Here is a 21,706-nt window from a genome sequence, read left to right as displayed (position 1 = left end):
CTTGTCGGATTCTATCTTGCTCGTCATTAGGCAGGTGGTCAAGATTTAACCTTGGCGGTTCAACCTTTTCTACACGCACTGGTTTCATTGTCAGCCTAAGGGACGCTTCATTAAAATCCAGTGTAGCTTGTGCGTCTGAAAGAAAGTCTATTCCTAGGATTAAATGTGCTTGCAAATTCTTTACTATAAAAAACATCACCTTTACTTGTTCGTCCTTGATACGGATATATAAAGGTACTTTACCTACGCACTTACATTCTTTTCCTTGCGCCGCTAATACTGTCGTATTATCCGCATTATATATGCGGTATTTGCGAAAATACTTTCTAAAAAAGACTTCTGCCACACAGGAACACTGCGCGCCGGTATCCAGGAGTGCGGTGGCCGGGATATTATTTACCAAGACTTCAATCTTCGGAAGAGTTAAATTTTTCACCATTACTGTATTTAACTTGTAGGAAGAGGGATTTTCGTGGCCTTCGGATTTCCGCACCCTCTCGTCAGCAGAAATCCGTTTTAGTTTAAATTATTTTTCCTTTCCGTGCTTTCCTTCTTTCTCCACTGGCCTTGAGACTTTTTTCCTGGGTTGCTATTGAACTGTCGACGTTCGCCGGCTGTTTTTGAATGCTCGGGTTTCCTTGCCCACTGATTCGCTTTTTCTCCGTAGCCATGTGCTTGAGTTTGCTGTAGTCTTGGCGTACCAAATTGGTTTCGCTGTTGATATTGGCGTCTTCTTTCGACGTCCGCCGTTCTTCTACTTTCAAACTGGATTGCTAGCTCAAATAACTTTTCCAGTGTAGTCGGATTTCGTAATTCAATAAAGTCTTGCACTTGGGGTAGTAACCTCGGCAAAATCACTTGAATTATCTCAGGATCCGGACGGTTTCCATACAAGAGCTTGAAAACGTGAATTTTTCTTAAAATAAAGCTCGAGAGGTTTTCCATTCTTTGTTGATATATACTGAAAAGTTCTGTTTCTAATTTCGCACGATCCCTTACAACAGGGAAGGCTTTTAGTAGGGCAGTCTTGAAATTTTCGTAAGTATAGGTGGGACTTCCTGCTTGACCCAAGAGACTTCTGCCGATACATTTGAACCAGTTAAGCGCTTGGCCCCTCAAAGCGCTGGTAGCTAAGGTAACGTTTTGAAACTCGTGCACGGGGTAGAGCATGAAGTGGTCATCCAATTTTTCCAAAAAACTGGTTACCGGTGAGTTTCCATTAAATGTTGCTTCTGGTTTCATCGAAGCGCGCATGGTCTGGACGATGTACCCAAATCCTTCCAGGGCGGCAGCTGGCATTTCTGGATTCTGAGCCGTTTCTGCAGGCAGCACAGGTTCTTCTTGAAACTCGGCCATGGTTATTCTTCTACGTTGGGCGCCACTATCAGGTTCAATGTTTCTTCTAACCTTCTTCGGAAACATATAATGACCTGACTAGAACAGAGAGCTTACTAAAGCTATGTTCACTAATTGTAGTAAGTAGACAGGATACAGACGAAGGGTATACAAAACCCTTTATTTTTCTTTATATACAATGACTTCCGTACTTCGGAATACAATGACCCTCCACTCGGGGTCTAACGTAAAAGATATCAAAATAAAACTAAACTCTAATTTAACTTTAGAAGAATACACGTGTAAGATTGGCCTTATAATAACAGGAAGCGTATGTAGCACAGAGACTGTGAACACTACAATACGTTTAATTTATCAAGAGGATTAAAACCTCTGGCCTGGAAGGCAAATAGCAACTGCGTAACTTCTAAGGTAAGCGGCCTGCTTCGAACTCACTGCTTCCTGTCTTCTGCTTGGCAAAAAGGCCACACTTAAATACTTGGCGTTCGCCAGACAAACTTTGCATAAAATCCTTAACGCTTATAATTCTGGCCGGAAGTAGAAAATAAGAAGTGATAGTAAAGATTTAAAAATAAAATAAACGTTAGTAAAACTTAAGATCCTTACAACGTTTATACCCTAGAAGAGCGTATCTGAAACTTTTTTTAGCGGAGACTACTTTCATAACTTAGAAGTTTCTTCTGTAAACCGTCTTATCCCCTTCGAAAGCAATTATACATATATTACTATCGATATACCAAACTGAAAAATTAACTTTTAACAGATGACTTCTATATTCTTTTACCAAGTGATTATATATTCCAAATAACGTACAGTTAAATTAAGTAATGTTGTCAGTAATAACAGCTCTCAAATACTATGACAACATCTGATATACATGCTATAACCGACGCTGATATTTCCTTTCATTTGTGCATTTTCCGTGATGTTTTGTTTTACTCTGAATGGTTTGCGGCTACAATTTTTACATCATTTAACAATAAACAAACTTAACTTTAAAAAGATAAAAAAATCCGAAAGGTTTCAGATTTTAAATTACGTCCAAAGGGGTGTTCTTTTAACATATTGTGTGTTACTTTTATTCATTAAATATCATGTTCTTCGCACTTAAACCATAAAATTCAGTTCAAGAGCAATATCGCAAAATAATTTTAAATTGAGCGTATCTTTAGAATTTCTGATACACAGTCTCACGCGCTGGAGATAAAAGTGTGTTTTCTGTACAACGTTGCCATTGCTCGCTTTGAATTCCTTGAGTTTGTTAATAAAAAATTCGTTAAAAATTTACAAAATAGGAAATCGATAATAAAACAAATTCCAAATTTCAAATTTGGTCTTCCACATGCCCATATTCGCAGGAGGGTTTTACGTCATTCCAAATTGGATGGCTCTAGGTACCGTTGTTTTATCACAATGCGAGAAACATACTTACATTTATGGAGATTCTTCATTCTTTAATTTCTTCAAATATAATACAGGGCGATAATATTTGGTGGCAACAGTTTGGAAAGTGAAACGGACATTCAGAGTGATTCGATGCAAAATCGCAAAACGAAAACAATAGTCCTTCAGGGGTAAAACCCCTTTGGACTAAAAATAAATATAAAAGATAGCTCGCTTAATCTGTCCACTTGTTGTCAAAAATTAACTTAATTCCAATTTTTCTCCCCTTCTTCGTTTCTGGGCAACTGCCCCTTTAGTGTTACTTTCACTGCAACAATACTCTTGCTGCTAAGCAAGAGGTTTTACAGGCTGCTGGCTCGCAGAGCAGAAAATTTTCTGACATTAAAACTTCTGAAACCTTTGTTTTCAGTTGCTAATTTACTATTCACTAAGGCAAATGAATCTTTCTCTTGCCAACTAAAGCCAGAGGCAGTATCTTCACGTAAACTTATAGAGATATTAGGGTTTTTATTTTAGTTTAGTTAATATTTTTATTTAATTGAGCCAGGAAGTATGAGAAATCAGCTACGCCCTCGTCGAGATTGGAGCTTCAGATCTTCCGATTGTCAAATAAATGTCCTATCAGTTTAACCATGACAGCACGAAGGGAGTAGGCAATAATTCCTGATAGAATATTTTCCCCTTTCTCCTAAATGACATTAACTTATTGGTCCTCTTTAAAATAAACTTAAGTTTATTAACCCTGTTACAAACTATCAGCCTAACTCTGTCACAAACTATCAGCGTAAAACAAGACTGACTAAATAAAATATAATAACAATTAGAAAATGCGTTGAATAACAACAGTGACAACAGTTGGAGTCTGTCAGATGAATTCTGCGAAAGGTTCTAACCGATTGTTTTAGAACATTGTTCAAGTCTTCCTATAAATTTCCTTCGTTAATGTAATTTACAGCCTATTTTATTAATTAAGGTTATAAATAATTATACTTATGCCTCCGCTATTTATTTAGCCTTTTTGTTTTGAATGTGTATTTAATTTGAGTGATCAAATGCAATTGTTCTCCAAACCGAACTATTTGAAAATGCAAATAAATTGTTAGTAAAAGTTTTCTATTATCTACAGTACGGGTTATCCTGTTATTTTGTGTTTTTACTGACTTCGGATTAACTATGATTTTGAATTAATTTCAGACATTGTTGCCGGTATTAGCCCAGCCAACTGAGAGTTGATTGTGGTTGTTATTCATCACTCAACCATTCCCATTAATTTTAAAAGCATTTTTTTGGAGTGAAGCAAACTTGGAGTTCTACTATTAATTCCATTCTTTTAGATAAGCACATTCTTTTTCATTGTAGTGAACATTTTAAAGCTACGTTTGAATATCACCATAAATCTCTTTCATGTTCGAATACCGTCGTAATTTTTTTCATGCGCCACCTTTAAAACCAGTGTATCACATTCTACAAGAATAGAAGGAAATCCATTTATATTCAAAAATAAAACTGCCTTTAAATTTATTTGGGATATGCACATGGAAGATATCCGACTTTTCAAGTTGTATGACAGCTTCATTCTCGTCCTTAATCATCATGACAATTATATTTTCAATTCACATTAACTTAAATTTTTTCCTCCATAGATAACTATATTTTATGGCGCTTATTTAACTAATTATTATAACAGATTTTTAACTAGCCAGCGATTAAAACCTTAAGAAATATACTGGTGCTTTTTCTGTTTAAACAATTCATTTTTCTATAAATTTAAGCAATTTATTTCTCAATGGTACCTAATACAGTATTTCTAAGATATATATCGTAGTAAATGAAATATAAATTATACACAATACCCATCGGTTTCATAGGTACTGTTTTATTTCAGAATAAGTTAATAGATATACAACAATAATACATGCATAGATGTCAAAGATAAAATGTGAAAATTCAAATTTAAGCTGGAGTAAGAAATTTAATCGAAAGCGCTAACGATTTCGACCGACTTAACTACCAGGTCCCTGCGATCCAAGCAGCGAGTTGATTGCAAAATTGTTGTGTTTCAATACAAGGTCAGCTTTCAAATGATCCTCTATTTCATCAATCAGATTTGTTGCTTAGTCCTTAAGTGACCGATTTCAGATTTTAATTTTAAGGAATTTAAAACATTCTTTATTAGTAGTTTAAGATATATAACCAAACTAATACAACGTTATATTTCCGCATAATAGAATGTGAGTTCTACGTCCGCAAAAAAATTTAAATAATCAACAGATAATGATTATTCGTCTTTTAATTACATTTTTTACTTTAGGTTTCGCTAAAATTATTTAAAAAATACTATTTCATTACACCCTGTTTGGCATAATGGTTAAGGAAGTCAGCAGCCGTATCATCAGGTCTAGGTTTCAGTGCCGGAGAAGGAATTGATGTTTGCAAACTATCCTTTTTCTGGCGGGTTTAATATTGGTCACCCTCTTTTATATGTGCTCTGGGAAACGTTCTCGCAAAGCATATGGCCTAGTGAAAGGGCTTAACTATTATCGACGAATGCTTAATGAACTAGTGTCTCGAAATTTGATTACAAAAGTCTTCATTTAGTTAATTATCTTTCATTGATGCTTACCGGTTTCACAAATTTATGTTTTCTTTATTAATAATATTGATACCAACTCAATTTTATCCAAAACTTTGTAGAGTCATCAGGTTATTTTTAAGCAATAGAGGAGAAAAATGTGCAATGCTCTCTCCGGGTCTCGAACTCTGGACCTCTCGAATGCGCATCAAGTATGCTGTCCCCAGTTGCCCTATAAAAGGGATTCAATTGGGACTCAGCCCTATAGGAGACTAGTTGGTAAATCCTAGTGGTGACGAATTATCGTCCACCGCTTTTTTAGTTTGGGCGCCAATTGTAAAGTCATTAGGACTTTTGATGCAGGAGAAGGAAATATGTACAGTGCCCTCACCGTTACTCGAACCCTGAATATCTTGAATAGGCGTCGCGTATACTTCCAATTACACCATGCAGACATGCGGAAAGGAAGGAGAAAATACCTTATAACTTTTAAGATTTTAATAATTTGATTTTTTAGTTCTTTATTTTGTCCAAAAAATGACGCTAAATTTGTTCGGTTGCTTTCGACTATATACTTAAATTTTTATCTCCTTCTTCAACGCAGAATACGCTTAATTTTTGAAGAATAGGGACTTTGTGTTTGGCTTTTCTGAAACTGATAGACTTTTCTTTGAATTCGAAGTTGATTTTTGTTTAGCTAAGCATAATTGTGTTTTCTACAACTATGCTTATTTTCTAAATTTATTATAAGAATGTACCATTGCGATCAATAGTAATTATTTCAGTATCAAAATATTTTTGTCTTACTAATCGCAAAAAGGGAACTTATTTGTCAGAAATTCTGAAACATAGCTATTGAAGGAAAGATTTTGGTGTTTCGATATTATTCATCTCATATACACAAGATTCTAATAATTTATAACTGCTATTAACATACCTGCAAACATCTTCTGTGTGGTCCAAGTAGTGCCTTTGAGAATCGTCTGTTCTTCTGTACAAGACAACAGCTGCACCGACTGCATACACGAGCTCACCACTATCGAGTACTATTAACTCTCCTCCGCTATAACCATGACTTTGTCGTTAAGGGATGAATCCCACATTAAGAAAGAACAGAAGAATGTTATTAATATCTTTTAAGCTTTTATCTTAATTCTGACATTCTAATGCCCTTAGCGAATTTTTGAAATATTAAATTCATTATGTACGTTACCATGCATTTATCACTTCCGCGATTAGCAGAACTTTTTTAAAATTTGGGGGCATTTAACTATCTGCCTCTCATTATCACCCATAAGACCCATAAGACTTGCTAGCTATTAACACTTCACAGAGCATAAACTTATTAATTTATAACCTACGTGGCTTCGCAAAAAAGCTAGTTCTCAAAATATTTCCATTCGGCAAATCATTTAACCTTGAAGTTACCTTTCATATTTAACAGCCTGTAATTGCTTAACCTCCACGCTATTTATAGAAACTTCTTAATAATTGAAGTCGTTAGTTTATTTTTTAATTATACTCTAATTAATGTACATTAAGAGACACTTAATATTAATGTATACCCAACTTATAACTTTTATGAGTATTTGAAGCACTGAAAACATAAAAGATGATTCTAGTGCCATATTTTACATACCTTTAAGCTGAATCACTGATATGCATGATTGTTTACTTTAAATGCTCTTTGAAACTGATTTTCGAAGATTTGTGCTAGTCCATTTGTTTTGAAGATGTCGTGCAAACGCGTTTCTGAATTCTGCATTTCTGAAACGCATTGCCCAAACATATTCTTTGATATTCTGCAACGCATTTTTGAAGTACTTTGAAGCAAATCTAAAGGATACATCCAATCCAAATGCAATCGAGATGTTCTGATTTCTGTTTTCCGGACAGGGATTTCGCTTCTTCTGGTAGAAACAGCTGATTTGCTTTCAGGAGGTTTCCATCGATTTGGGGAATAATGTAGTCTTTTCTCATCTATAAAAATGGAATGAAGCATCAATTAAAGGAAACTTACACTCAGTCAAGCTCAGACTCCAAATACCGCCCATCCGGTTATTTGAAAAGTAATGATGATTGAAGGATCACCTGCAGATAATAATCAGATAAATCGAATTATTCGATTTATGAGAATTTAAGGCTAAATGCATGGAAAAGATAAAAAATTATCTTTCAGCAGCAGCAACAATTATAAGCTTATATAGAACCAACATCCGGTAGAAGTCAAAAATGGTAAAATGTACAGACTGTCTCTGAAATAAGAGGAACCTATCTTGTAAAGCAGGATTGACATGCGCCTCCCTCAATCAGAAATTTGCCGGTATTTTCAACTGAAAATCACAGTTCATTCTAAAGCTTAATAATGGATTTTTTTAGAAATAAACTAGATCATCTTTTAAATTATTTAGATAGTGGTAAGTTGTTGGAGGAGAAAACAGGTGGCGGTTTCTAAAATTTTTTAAAACCAATTTAAAACAAATTAGTATCTTCATTAAAACTGTAAGGCTAAGCCTAATTAGCTATTCATCTATGTCTGTCTAAACTTCCGGTACATTAGACTAGAGGTAAAAATAAACTAAAAGAATTTTTTAAGCTGCATTTTGTACTATAACTAAAGATAAAATAACCGTACGAGATAAATAGGTAAACTTTGCAGGGTCTCAAAAATACAAATATTTATATAAGTGTATATAATAACGGAAATGCGTTGAATGTTATAATCTTGCAGTTTTAATGTTCAATTAACTAATTTTGGCGCTCAGGTTTTCCTGGAATAAAGACGAATGGTTACAGCGTGATCGGCGCATATAATCATTGGCTCTTAACCAAAATCCATTAGTTATAAAGTTCTGAATATTCATCAGAACGAAGACAGTATCTCTTTCAATCGCGGTACACTCTCTGTGAATTTTGCTCAGCGTTTACTGAAATATGCGTTCAACTTGGGTATTAGCCGTTACTGCCAATACTCCACTGACAATCCACTGACACCTTCTGGCGATGATATTTATTTTCGATGTTAATAGATCAGTTAAAGGGGCACCTTTATTTTCAGCTCGTATTGTTTGGCAGTCATATGCTTTGTGGGTTTTATGCCTAATGCTTCAAATTCGCATCAGACGGTCGTACACCACAGCTATCCCTGCCTTCATATGAAATCTATTAAATACAAAGGCAGCTGACTTTTATTGAATCAACTCCTAGTTTTTATTCTATCATTTTGCTGACTGTTGATGGTATTGCGTTTCCATCGTATATCTTCTGTCATGTATGTACAGTCCTTGACAACTGCCCTTTTATTTGGTGGAATACAACATGCTTGAGAATAGTGGATTCCATCCGATTAATGTTTTCGCAAATTTAGCAAACGTATGATGCTAAATTCAGTATAAATTAATACGACATGAGTAACCACTATCACGAGAACATTTTTTCAGAAGGGGAAGTTTTCCCAAACAATAATTTGCTGCAGTTGCTTTGAAGTTGCCAATTGCAAAATAAAGCCATCCCCAATCCTTCCTTAGCCCTCCCCCAAAATATATATTATTACCAAAAAAGGGGGAAAGAAGAAGAACGTAGAAAGTAATATATTAGTTGAGGCATTCGAAACGGCTTTTAGGGTTGCAGAACGCTTAAAAGTTTTAAAGTGAGTGCTTGTATTTTTGGCGATATATCCGCAAGTACAGGCCAATACACAAGCACTGTCAGACCTAAGTTTATAAAAAAGAGAAATAAAAAAGAAATATTCCTCAGAAACCTGTAATTTGGAAAAGGGAGAGGTTGTGATTGCGGTGGTCTCAATTACAAAACCTGATACCTCATGCCTTAATTTGCATGCGTAAAAGCTGTTCATATAAGTAACATTTATTGCTTTCTAACAGGAAGAAGCAATTGAAAAAACACTCCAAACATTCAGATATTTAAGCAAGTTTATCCCAATATCGCTCAGTATGTGGAGTAAAAAAATAAATATAAAAATGTCATGCATAAAATATAAATACACTTACCCGCTATACTCAAATCATCGCTTGTCTCATCAAGGAAGAAAGTGTCGACATCTTGAAATTCATTTTTTAGTTGCGATATACTTCGAACCTTAATAAATAAGTGCAATATTTTATTTTAAACTACTTGTTTTCAGCTTCATACATACTGTAGAACACAAAAACTTATATTTTACATAAATATATTTCTTATATCCAGAAAATTGTAGTGTAAAACGTGTTCAATTCTAAAATGAACCGCTTGTTTAAGAGCACATAGTTTTGGGCACATTTTATTATATTAAAGAAATATCTGCAATAAGTTAATATAAAGTACGTGGTTTGTGGGGGAAAAGTTAATTTTGATTTCATGAATAATTTCCGAAAAGCAGATGTTGAACATGGCGCATTTTTTATTACATGACTGTGAATTAAAACCATGTGAGTTCAGTGTTAAAAAAAACATTTTTCTAGTGGAATATTATTTCAAGAAGACTTAAACGTTCAGTTTCAATTCAGTGCATAACTTTTCAGAAAGTCGGGAAAGAAAGCATCGGCCTGTTTGAAATCTGGTAAAGGATGTTTCACGAAGTTAGGTCTGTAGTGAACGTAGAACATGACGGGAATAGGTCCATTTTAACAGCAGACATCATTGCTGATATTCAGAAATTTCTTACCAGACTATGGCCATTATGGAAGATATTCAAAAAACCCTTCATGAAACTATGACTCTTACGAAGCCACTGTCCTTTAGCTAGAATAGTCTCAAATTTTCCTCTATTATCCTCTTTTAGAAATGTGTCAGAGTTTCATCATTTTCTCTCGGGCAACTGAAGAGGTAAACTCTACTTAACCCCCAAAACTTGCAAATTTACTCACGTCATTTGTATTACCCATATTCGTTATTCTGACATCCCCTTATAAGTCTTTACAGACGTTTAGCCTGTTAATTCATGGATTTGTAACTCGCAAATTCAGTGCAACGCGTTTTTTGGTGACAGAAGTCATATCCAAAAAAACAACGGCCACATACATCTTAATGGTGTACATCAGTGCTTCCTAATCTTTTTCACGTTACGACGCACTTCAGAAGCATATTTTTGCGTGCTTATGGATTCATAATAGACTGAATATACACAGAACTGATGGCAGCTCGATAAAATTTATTTTAACCAAGAGTAACACTTTACAGTTCTGGAAATTGTCAAAAAAAAAAAAAAAAAAAAAAAAAAAAAAACTCGTACAGTAGTTACACTTTAAACTACTAAGAAAGTTAAACACAGAGGAATGCAAAGCACATCTAACGAGCGAAGCTCGCACAAAGATCTCAATACTCTGAACTGAAAACTGAGAATTGATGCTCTCTCTGTGTTTATATAGTTTTCCCCGGCCGCTGAGAAATTTCTAGTACTTTCCATTTCTCGAAATTACTGGACAGTATATGAGGGCTGGATACGGATACAGTTACATATAGGAATGAATTTACAGTTATTTAATTACAATATCAGTTACATTTATAGGGACCGGACCAAATCTGAAAGCTGAAGAAGATGTTTGATGTTTGACTCGTTATTTCAACAGAGCTCAGCTGCGACCCAGCGGTAAAATCGTTGAATACTGGCAGTTCTGATCTGGTTCGAATCCAGGCGAACGACCTGGTTGCATGGACGTTTTCGTAGTTTTCCTCATATGTAACGTGTATACGAGCCAGTTTCCTTAGAAAGTCCTCCATGAAGGTATCCCTTAGGGTAGGAGCCCTAGTGCACTTTTCCATAATAAACTAAACGAAACCATTATTACAACAACCATCTACCAATGTCAAAGCAAATTATTCTGTTGCCATATTGATTGCAAAGAAAATGAAAACATTTTCGGATTGCGAATTGTTAAAGGACTGTTTGGAAGCAGTTATAAAAGATGTTTTGCCCGATCAAAGCGAATTATTTTCAAGTATCAATCCTTCACGATAAATTGCATGTTGTCGTATTGATGACTTTCAGCTGAAACCATAGTAACTTTGCAAGATAAAGTTAGTCAATTCAAAGCATATTCTTTGGCAATTTCATGAAAGAACAGGTATCTTAAACAAATCACAACTTATAATATTTATTCGCAGTGAAAATGATTCATTTCAAGTGACAGAAAAAAATGTTAAATCTATTAAATTTAAAAGATATAAGGATAAAATATTTCCAGGCGATTGTAAAATGTTTAACCGAAAATAGCTTAAATTTGAGACCTTTTCAGGATTAATAAGAAATGGAGCTTCTACTTTTGTGGGTAAAAATAAAAGAACTATAAAATTACTTATGGATTAGCTAAATCGCAGAAACATTACAACCGATGATATTTTTATTATTCACTGTTTACACATCAACAAAATTTATGTGCTCGGGTATTATCCATGAATCACGTTATGAAAATATTTATAAGAACATTAAATTACATTCGTCACATTCTCTTCAGCATCGGCAATTTAAAGAATTTCTTAGCAATTTATCTTCTGAATATATATATATATTATATATTGTATAATGTACATATATAGTGATATTATATATATTTTACCAATGTTAGATGGCAAAATCGTGGAAAATGCTTATAAAGATTTTTTTAATTTAGGGAAGAAAATAGATTTGTTTTTGAACGAGAAACAAGAAACTGTTCCTGAATTAATTGATAATAATTAATTGTTAGACGTATGTTTTTAGTAGATATAAAAGAAAAGCTTGATCACCTAAATAAGGACTTTCTAAGGAAGCATAATTTAACAATCGATGCTTGTAGTTTCATAAAGCTTTTAATAAAAAATTAGTGTATTTGAGTGCCAATTTAGAATGCTCAACGTTTTCGGCTCTTAAATAATTTCCCAAGAAACAAACCTAATAATTTCTCGAAATATGCTAATGAAATAAAGATTTTTACAATAGCATTTGATAATCTTTGTTGAAGAATTAGCAAACTATGATAAAATGCTTGAAATATTTTCATGCATTACGCGAACAATGTTCCTGAAAATATGCAAAGGAGTTAATTGAGTTACAATGCAACAATGAAATGAAATAAATTTTTGCTTCCAAAAATTAATTTTTACAATACTTATATTACATGTAGAAGATATTCCAACTTCAAATATTTGGTAGAACCCATTGAAAGTGCTTATGAATCCACATATGCTCGGGAAACATTTTTTTTTTTTTTAAGATGAAGTTTACGAATTCATCTCGCGCTTCATTAAGTGACGCCCGTTTAGAAAACTAGATAGGATGTGCAACATCGAACATAAATACATATTTACAAAAATTAAGTGAAAGAAAGGATAAATGGAAAACTAAAACTCTCATGAAACTAAAACTCAAAAGTTCATTATATCTGAATCAAAGTATAGTTTCGTGGCCAGCAGCGGCCGAGCGGTAAAGTCGCTGAACACTGGTAGTTCGGTCCGAGATTCGAATTCCGCGAACGAAGCACAGAAGCATCCAGTCTCCTATTTCTGTCAGTAGTTTTGACAATATGGTGTTGTATTTCACATGATGAGCTTCCAATAGTTTTTTTTTTTTTTGGTTTGTTTCTATTTTTAATTTTGTGATGCTTGAAATAAAGTTTATTATTCTAAAAACTGTTAAACACTTGAAATTAGCTTTACTGCAATTCATAGTTTTTTGTTCCGATTCGCAAATTGTGAAATAATTTACATATCGTATATATTTTATGAATGTAATAATGATTTAAGGTTGAAATAACACAAATTCTAAGAAAACTTGATTTTAAATATTGTAAGGATGTTAAGTTTTACTAACGTTTACTTTATGTTAAATCTTTACTATCACTTCTTATTTTCTACTTCCGGCCAGAACTAAAAGCTTTAACTTATTTATGCAAATTTGTCTTGCGAACGCCAAGTACTTAAGTTGTGGCTTTTTGCCAAGCAAGAGAGAGTAAGGAGCTATTAGAAGCAGGCCGCTTGCCATAGTAGTTTTACTCGGTTGCTGGTTGCCTTCAAGGCCAGAGGTTTAATCCTCTTGATAATTTTAAACGTATCGTAGTGTTAGCAGTTCTCTGTACTACATACGGCTTTTTGCTAATATACGGCCAATCTTGGAGTAGGCACTTGTTTGATTAATCCAAAGTTAAGTTTAGTTAGAGTTTAGTTAATATTTTTATATTCTTACGTTCAGACCACAAGTGGTTGGTCTCTGTATTCCGAAGTCCGGAAATCATCGTAAAGAGAGAAAAATAAAGGGTTTCGTATACCCTTCCTGTGTGTATTGTCTACTTCCCAAATTTATTGAACATAGCTTTAGTAAGCTCCCTCTTCCCAGTCAGGACATTTAATGTTCCCATAGCAAGTAAGGAGGAATGCAGAACCTGATAGTGGCGCCCAACGAAGAAGAATAACCATGGCCGAGTTTCAAGAAGAACCTGTGCTGCCTGCAGAAGCGGCTCAGAATCCAGAAATGCCAGCTGCCGCCCTGGAAGGATTTGGTTACATCGTCCAGACCATGCGCCCATCGTTGAAACCAGAAGCAATATTTAATGGAAACTCACCGGTAACCAGTTTTTTGGAAAAATTGGATGACCACTTCCTGCTGTATCCAGTGCATGAGTTCCAGAAAGTCACCTTAGCTACCAGCGCTTTGAGGGGCCAAGCGCTTAATTGGTTCAAATGTATAGGCAGAAGCCTCTTGGGTCAAGCGGGAAGTCCCACCTATACTTACGAAAATTTTAAGACCGCCTTAGTAAAAGCCTTCCTTGTCGTAAGAGATCGTGCAAGATTAGAAGCGGAACTTTTCAGCATATACGAGAAAGCAATTGAAAATCTCTCAAGCTTTATTTTAAGAAAAATTCACGTCTTCAAACTCTTGTATGGAAACCGTCCGGATCCTGAGATAATTCAAGTGATTTTGCCAAGGTTACTTCCCCAAGTACAAGACTTTATTGAATTAAGGAATCCGACTACACTGGAAAAGTTATTTGAGCTAGCAATCCAGTTTGAAAGTAGAAGAACGGCGAACATTGAAAGAAGACGCCAGTATGAGCAACGAAGCCAATTTGGTGCGCCAAGACCACAGCAAAGTCAAGAACACGGCTACGGAAGCAAAGCGAATCAGTGGGCAAGGAAACTCGAGTATCCAAAAACAACCGGCGAACGTCGACAGTTCAATAGTAAGCCACAAAAAAAGTCTGAAGGCCAGTGGAAAAAGAAGAAAGGCATGGAAAGGAAGAAAAAAGATTTAAACTAAAACGGATTTCTGCTGACGGGAGGGTGCGGAAATCCGAAGGCCAAGAAAATCCCTCTTCCTTCAAGTTAAATACAGTGATGGTAAAAAATTTGACTCTGCCAAAGATTGAAGTGTTGGTGAATAACATCCCAGCCACCGCACTCCTGGATACAGGCGCGCAGTGTTCCTGTGTGGCAGAAGATTTTTTTAGGAAGTATTTCCGTAAATACCGCATATATAATTCGGATAATACGACAGTGTTAGCTGCGCAGGGAGAAAGATGCAAGTGCATAGGTAAATTACCGTTATAGGTTCGTATCAAGGACGAGCAAGTAAAGATTATGTTTTTTATCGTAAAGAATTAGCAAGCACATGTCATCTTAGGGATAGACTTTCTTTCAGAGGCAGAAGCAACGCTGGATTTTAACGAAGCGTCCCTTAAGCTGACGATGAAAACAGTTCGAGAAGAAAAAACAGAACCACCAACGTTAAACCTCGACCACCTGCCTGAGGAAGAGCAACAAAAAATTCAACAAGTGGTAAGTGAATTTGCTTCCTTATTTAGTGATATTCCAGGATTTACTCAAGTTACTAACCATAGTATCGACACCGGAGATTCAATGCCAGTTCGCCACAAAGCATACCGGTATGATAAGAATAAAGAAAAAATTAAAAATTATAGAATGGCACATTGGCGATATGCTACGTAAAAAGATCGTAACGCCCATCTCAAGTAGTTATGCTAGCCCGGTGGTTTTATGTAAGAAAAACAATGACTATCCATTAACACATCCAAAAAGGTGGCGTTTCGCGATTGACTATCGTAAATTAAACTCCATAACTAAATATCCGGTATATCCGTTACCTATTATTGAAGAAATTCTAAGGAACATAACGTCTACCAAATATATGACGACTTTAGACTTAACGACTGGTTGTTTTCAAATAGGGATTAGACCGGAGGACGTGCCTAAGACTGCTTTTATAACCAAGTCTGGCACTTATGCATTCCTGCGTATGCCGTTTGGCCTTTCAGGGGCACCGGCAACATTTCAGCTATGTATGGACATGGTGCTAAGGCCTGTTCTTGGAAAGTCCACATTTATCTATTTAGACGATATCATTATTACTAGTGATAATCTGGACCAACATGTACAGGATTTAAGACAGGTGTTTTCATTATTAAATGAGGCCGGTCTAAAAGTTAATGTCGAAAAGTGCAAATTTGAAGCCCCTGAATTAAAATATTTAGGTTACAAAATATCTCAGAAAGGAATCGAGACAGACGAATCAAAAATAATCGCTGTACAAAAGTATCCGCCGCCAAATACGGCAAAGAAGCTCTCTTCTTTTCTAGGACTTTGTTCATATTATAGGTCCTTTATAAAAGATTTTGCAGCTATTGCTGAACCATTGTTAAAATTAAAAAGGAAAAAGGCAAGATTCTCGTGGACGGCCGAAGCCAATAGTGCTTTCGAAAAATTAAAGAAAGCATTAACGCAAGCCCCTGTTTTGAAATTTCCTGAAAATGATAAGAATTTAGAAATTTCAGCGGATTTATGCGGTAGGAGCGGTACTTTCGCAAAATCAGCAGCCCGTGGCATTTTTTAGTCGAACTTTAAATGAAACACAAAGAAATTATTCCGCGACTGAGAGAGAGGCACTTGCAGTTCTGTTAGCAGTGCAAAAGTTCCGAGTCTATTTTGGAAGGGCGCCAATAACAGTGTATTCTGATCATGCGGCGGTAACTAGATTGTACTCAGGGAAAAACTTATCCCCAAGGTTAATAAGATGGGCATTCAAGTTACAAGATTATAATCTGGTAATCAAGCACACCCCCAGAAAGGAAAATATCGTAGCAGATGCCCTATCCAGAATTAAAATAGATGAAGAAGGTAATACTGTAAAGGTGGCAATGCTCACAGCATGTACGATAAATTCCCGAGAAACTGTAATAACCGAACTGGATAAGGATCCTGAATTTAAAAACATTTATGAGTATTTAAAGGATCCTGAAAATTTTAGCCACCAAGATATTGGGGCAATAAGAAATAGGGCGGCCCATTACGAACTAATAGATGGTCTATTATTTTATACAAAAAATACATATTCCAACAACGAATTTCGACCTGTTATCCCAGCTAGTCTTAGATTAAATATACTGCAGGAGTTACACGACTGCCCTTTACCTTCTCATGCTGGTATTCGAAAAACCATCCAACGCGTACGCGAAGCAGTTTATTTTCCTGAACTGCAAAAGTTAACAAGGGCGTATGTCCAGTCCTGCCTAACATGTCAAGCAGTTAATTATATTAATTTTCGCCCGGCCGGGTTTCTAAATAGCATTAAATCCGAATTTCCAAATGAAATAATTGGCACCGATTTATTGGGCCCTTTCCCAAAAAGTCAGTTAAATAAAAGTCGGTATCTCCTTTTTATGGTTGATCATTTTAGTAAGTTTACCGAAATTGTTCCCTTAAAACGAGCCTCCGCGAAATTAGTTACTGATTCTATTTTAAATAAATATATTTTAAAATACGGGGCGCCCCTAAAAGTTATATCGGATAATGGTCCTCAATTTGTAAGTAATATATTTGAAGACATGTGCCAAAAACTGGGCATACGTCATTTAAAAATGGTCCCGTATCGGCCGCAATCAAATATAGCGGAACGGGTCAATAGAAATATAGTGAAAATTATCCGTAGTTATGTTAAAAATTTTCATAAAAGCTGGGATAACTATGTCAATGAATTAGCTTTCGCCCTTAGGACCGCAAAACATGATACAACGGGCAAAACTTCTGCTGAGTTATTTTTAGGCAGAAAGATTATAACGCCGTTAGATAAATTATTTTATGTTCAACAAAGAGCCCCAGAATTTAAAATGGGCGATATAGAAAAATTAATTAAAGAAGCAAAAAAGAACATTGAAGTAGCACAGAGAAAACAGAAACTTTATTATGATATGAAACGACGGAGAGTAACTTATAAAGTAGGAGATGAAGTGTTAAAAATTAAGCATTCACTTTCTTCAGCACCAGAAGATAAAACTGCCAAATTTTTTCCACGATTTGAAGGACCATATGTCATAGAAAAAATAACTCACGCTGTAGTGGTGTTAAAAGCCAGGAATGGTGAAACATGCTCCGCAAACATTGACCAGATAAAACCATTCTATAATCGGAATAAAATGCAAATATTTAAAGATCTTTTGCAGGATCCGGCACGGCAGGCACTGCAGGCACAAGCTCCAGAGGTGGAACAACGACAATCACAAGGGCAAGCCATTAGGAGGCAGGAGCAATAGAAAAGAAAGTTTCCCCGTTGGAAAATTGAAAGTAACAAGAGAAAGAAGCCGTTCCACCGACCAGAAAAGAGAGAGCACGACCACCCCCAGAATGAAGAAGGGAGAAGTACGACGAATGCAAAGAGAGCCAGGAGAAATGACGGCAACTATAACCCGGCTCCAAAACGGAAGATCTACCCATCGGACAGGAGTCTACGCAGCAAATGTCGACGAATTGATGAAGGAACACCAGCTGCGGAGGCAAAGAAACAAGGAAAATTTGAACAGCCAGCAACGAGATCCAAGCAGGAACGAGAAAGAGTTGTCCCGGTTCTGCCAAGACCAGCTGCCATCAAACGGCTGAGACCACAGGCAGAGTCTAAAAAGAAGGTCTTCAAGGGTAACCAAACTGGAAGGAAAAGAAAGCTCATGGAGTAAGAAACTGAAGGGCGAACCCGCACAAGAAGGAAGATAAACCAAACCGTAGTCTTCGCTACCTTCCAGGACTAAGCAGAAAAAAGGATGTCCGAATATCACAAAGATAAGTAAAACTTTAAGTTACTTTGAAACCTTAAGGTAATATTTCATTCTTACTGCAAGTGGCAGAATTCAAGACGTTTTACCTCATGTGAGGTCTACCTTTATCGCCAAAAAGGCGAGAAATGAGTTGTTACCTATTTTGGTATTATGTTTTTCAATTACTCGCGAGTAAAACTAAAATTAATGTATAATAGGAATGTGTAAATACTTGAATATTGTAAAAGTTATTGTATAAAATTTTATTTAAAAGATTCTGGCAAGAAAGAAGTTTTAGTCTGAAAGACTTTTGAAATGTAGTATTTCAATGTAGAAGAATTGGCACTTGCTTGGAAAAGAATAGAAGTTCACAATGTACTACTAATGTATGTTTTAAAATGCGTAAAATTAACGGCATGTTAATATGTTCTTATATACAATGTGAACTGTTATTTTAAATGTTAAGAAATACTGTGATATGGTAAAAGTGAAAGTAATGCCAAAAATTTTAAATTTATTCGTGTGACTGAAAAAAAAAAAGAGAAAAGTATTGTGAATATGTGTTAAAGGTTGAATGAATGCAGTTAGGCTCTCTGACGCTACACTTCAGAGTTAGCCACTTTCGGAATAGTACCTCAGGGTTTAGAGATGAATATAAGGTGTGTTATGAGGTCTTGTTATGTTGACTCTTAACACGTTAGTGTTTTGATTGCAGGCGGTAGTGTTGAACACTTGTACCCACACTAAACGTGTACACTTGTACACGTTCCTGTTTGGTGTTTTCCTTTACAACACATGCCAGAGAGCACGGGGAGATAATTAAATAACGTCATGAATGAAATAAGAATGTTAAGAGAAATATAAGTATTCATGTTACTTGCCATTTAATTGTGTAACATTTCATTAAACTAGTTTTCCTTCCAGAGATCTGGAAGGAACCAAATTTCAACTAAGAACTCCTGTTTAGATACAGTACAGATGAAAAGTAATTGTCCATGGAGTTGATAATGTAAAAACGACTTTTTTTTTAAATTTCTAGTTTCTAGTAAGAAATGTCTGTAAAAGATTGGGCTCGCGTTAGATTCTAGAGCTAAAAGTTTTCAACAAGGTCGTTTTAGACCTCAGTTTCAAACTAATTAACTCCTGCGGGAAGTATGTAAGGATCTTAAGTTTTACTAATGTTTATTTTATGTTAAATCTTTACTATCACTTCTTATTTTCTACTTTCGGCCAGAATTAAAAGCTTTAACTTATTTATGCAAATTTGTCTTGCGAACGCCAAGTACTTAAGTTGTGGCTTTTTGCCAAGCAAGAGAGAGGAAGGAGCTATTAGGTGGTGTGGTGTATTTAATTACGGCAAAGCACACTAGGGCTATCTGCCAAAGGGGAGGGATGCCTTTCGTGGAGGACTTTCTAAGGGAAACTGGCTCGTATACACGTTACACATGGGGAAAACCACGAAAACACCCATGCAGCCAGCCCGTTCGCGGGATTCGAACCTCGGACCGAACTACCAGTGTTCAGCGACTTTACCGCTCGGCCGCTGGTGGGCGAAGGAGCTATTAGAAGGAGGCCGCTTGCCATAGTAGTTTTACTCGGTTGCTGGTTGCCTTCAAGGCCAGAGGTTTAATCCTCTTGATAATTTTAAACGTATCGTAGTGTTAGCAGTTCTCTGTACTACATACGGCTTTTTGCTAATATACGGCCAATCTTGGAGAAGGCACTTGTTTGATTAATCCAAAGTTAAGTTTAGTTAGAGTTTAGTTAATATTTTTATATTCTTACGTTCAGACCACAAGTGGTTGGTCTCTGTATTCCGAAGTCCGGAAATCATTGTATAGAGAGAAAAATAAAGGGTTTCGTATACCCTTCCTGTTTGTATTGTCTATTTCCCAAATTTATTGAACATAGCTTTAGTAAGCTCCCTGTTCCGAGTCAGGACATTTAATGTTCCCAAAGCAAGTAAGGAGGAACGCAGAACCTGATAATATTATTAAGTTTTTACTAGCAATTAATCTTAAGTTAAACCGAAGATAAGGCAAAGAATATTGTCTTATCGTCGGTTTAATTAAGTCACACGTATTAGCTTTGCCCACAAGGCTATGCAAATTAAAAGCTCAGGATAGATTTAAACGCTATACAGACAACAACTCATTAGAAAAAACGCCACCCTGCTAGCCCGGAAAATGTTAGCGTCCATTTGCATTAGTTCGAGTATTCCCATTTACAGTGCGAGTTCGTGAACTTAAGTGCTTAGTTGGTAAGAAACAATCAGGTGCCGTATTTGAGCGAAACCTGTTCTTGTAAAATTATAATCCTCAAAAAGGCAAGTCAGTTTAATTTTGTCATGTGTCTTTGATAAGTTCATTACGTCAACAGTTTTCACCTCTTTTGTTCTTTTGCCTCAGGTCTTTCACTTCCTTAAAATTTATTAGTCATTAGTTTTCCTTTTGCAAATTCTCTTATAAATTACATTCCAGGCAAATATTCATCAAAGTAATTCATCACAAGCACTTCATCGTCATAAATGCAAGACACATGTACTGTTGTCTCAAATCTTGGTTGTCTCAAATCTTGAAAAATTGTTTAACTCGCATAAATCTGCAGTTGACGAGCAGCACCTGTTGACCCCACGGTAAAGCACACGTGCCCTCGGCTGCTGTCAGCTATCAACTATAAACTATTTTTAATTGTATAAAATTTAGGTTTAGCTCTAAATCGCCAGGAGTGACTGTATAAGATGTTATTTATTTAAATGTAGAGATATTAAAACTAATAATTCTAATTTGCTTGTGAGTGAAACTCATAAATACTTCAGAAACTAACTTGCAAACGTCCAAAACGAATAACTTTGTAAGAAGTATCGTTAGCTAAGCAGATTTACAGGAACAGTTTAATATCAGAGTTTAAATTTATACAAGAGTTTAAAAGGAATATATTTTAGTGTTACCCCTATTACCTGATTACAAAATAATATCATAAATAAATGATACATGTTCTTTCTGCTCTTAAAGGAAAAATGTTAATTTTTAAATGCAATATTTTATTTTTAGAAAAAAGTTTAGTATAAAAAGAATACTATGTAAATTTTAGTATTCAAATTATTTCTTTGAATCCCGTGATTCAAAGAAAACCAAGTTTTATCTATCTGGTTGAATGTATTTATAAAAATTTCATAAATACATTCAACCAAATAGACATTATTTTCCTAAATTGAAAATCTTCATTTATTTTTGTGAGACATTGCACACATTTTTTATAATTGCAGATGAGTTGTAAGGATTATGTTAATTTTATTAACAGTTAAATTTTAAGTTCCTTTCCTGTCAAATTCTTAACTTCAACTTACTATTTTCGGCGAGAA

The 21,706-nt window shown here is 35.4% G+C and overlaps 1 protein-coding gene across 2 annotated transcripts in view; it reads right to left on the bottom strand.

Moving 5' to 3' along the window:
• LOC118179574 (echinoderm microtubule-associated protein-like CG42247) overlaps positions 1-21,706 on the bottom strand; it is a 106,220-nt gene that overhangs the window by 78,988 nt on the left and 5,526 nt on the right. For both annotated transcript variants that reach the window (XR_015040599.1, XM_085814665.1), the window contains exons 4-6: positions 9,343-9,430; positions 7,180-7,312; positions 6,270-6,407 (exon numbers count right to left, since the gene is read on the bottom strand). Coding sequence is in view for 1 of the 2 variants with exons in the window: in XM_085814665.1 (XP_085670791.1) it covers positions 6,270-6,407; positions 7,180-7,312; positions 9,343-9,430 (359 nt within the window). In the remaining variant the exon portion in view is untranslated. The remainder of the gene's footprint in view (positions 1-6,269; positions 6,408-7,179; positions 7,313-9,342; positions 9,431-21,706) is intronic.

The sequence above is a fragment of the Stegodyphus dumicola genome, chromosome 4, assembly GCF_044657685.1.
Source record: "Stegodyphus dumicola isolate Sdum_Otavi_A_Nest chromosome 4, ASM4465768v1".
NCBI lineage: Eukaryota > Metazoa > Arthropoda > Arachnida > Araneae > Eresidae > Stegodyphus > Stegodyphus dumicola.
Note: the sequence above shows the minus strand (reverse complement) of the source record. Positions and strands in the feature narration are given on the sequence as shown.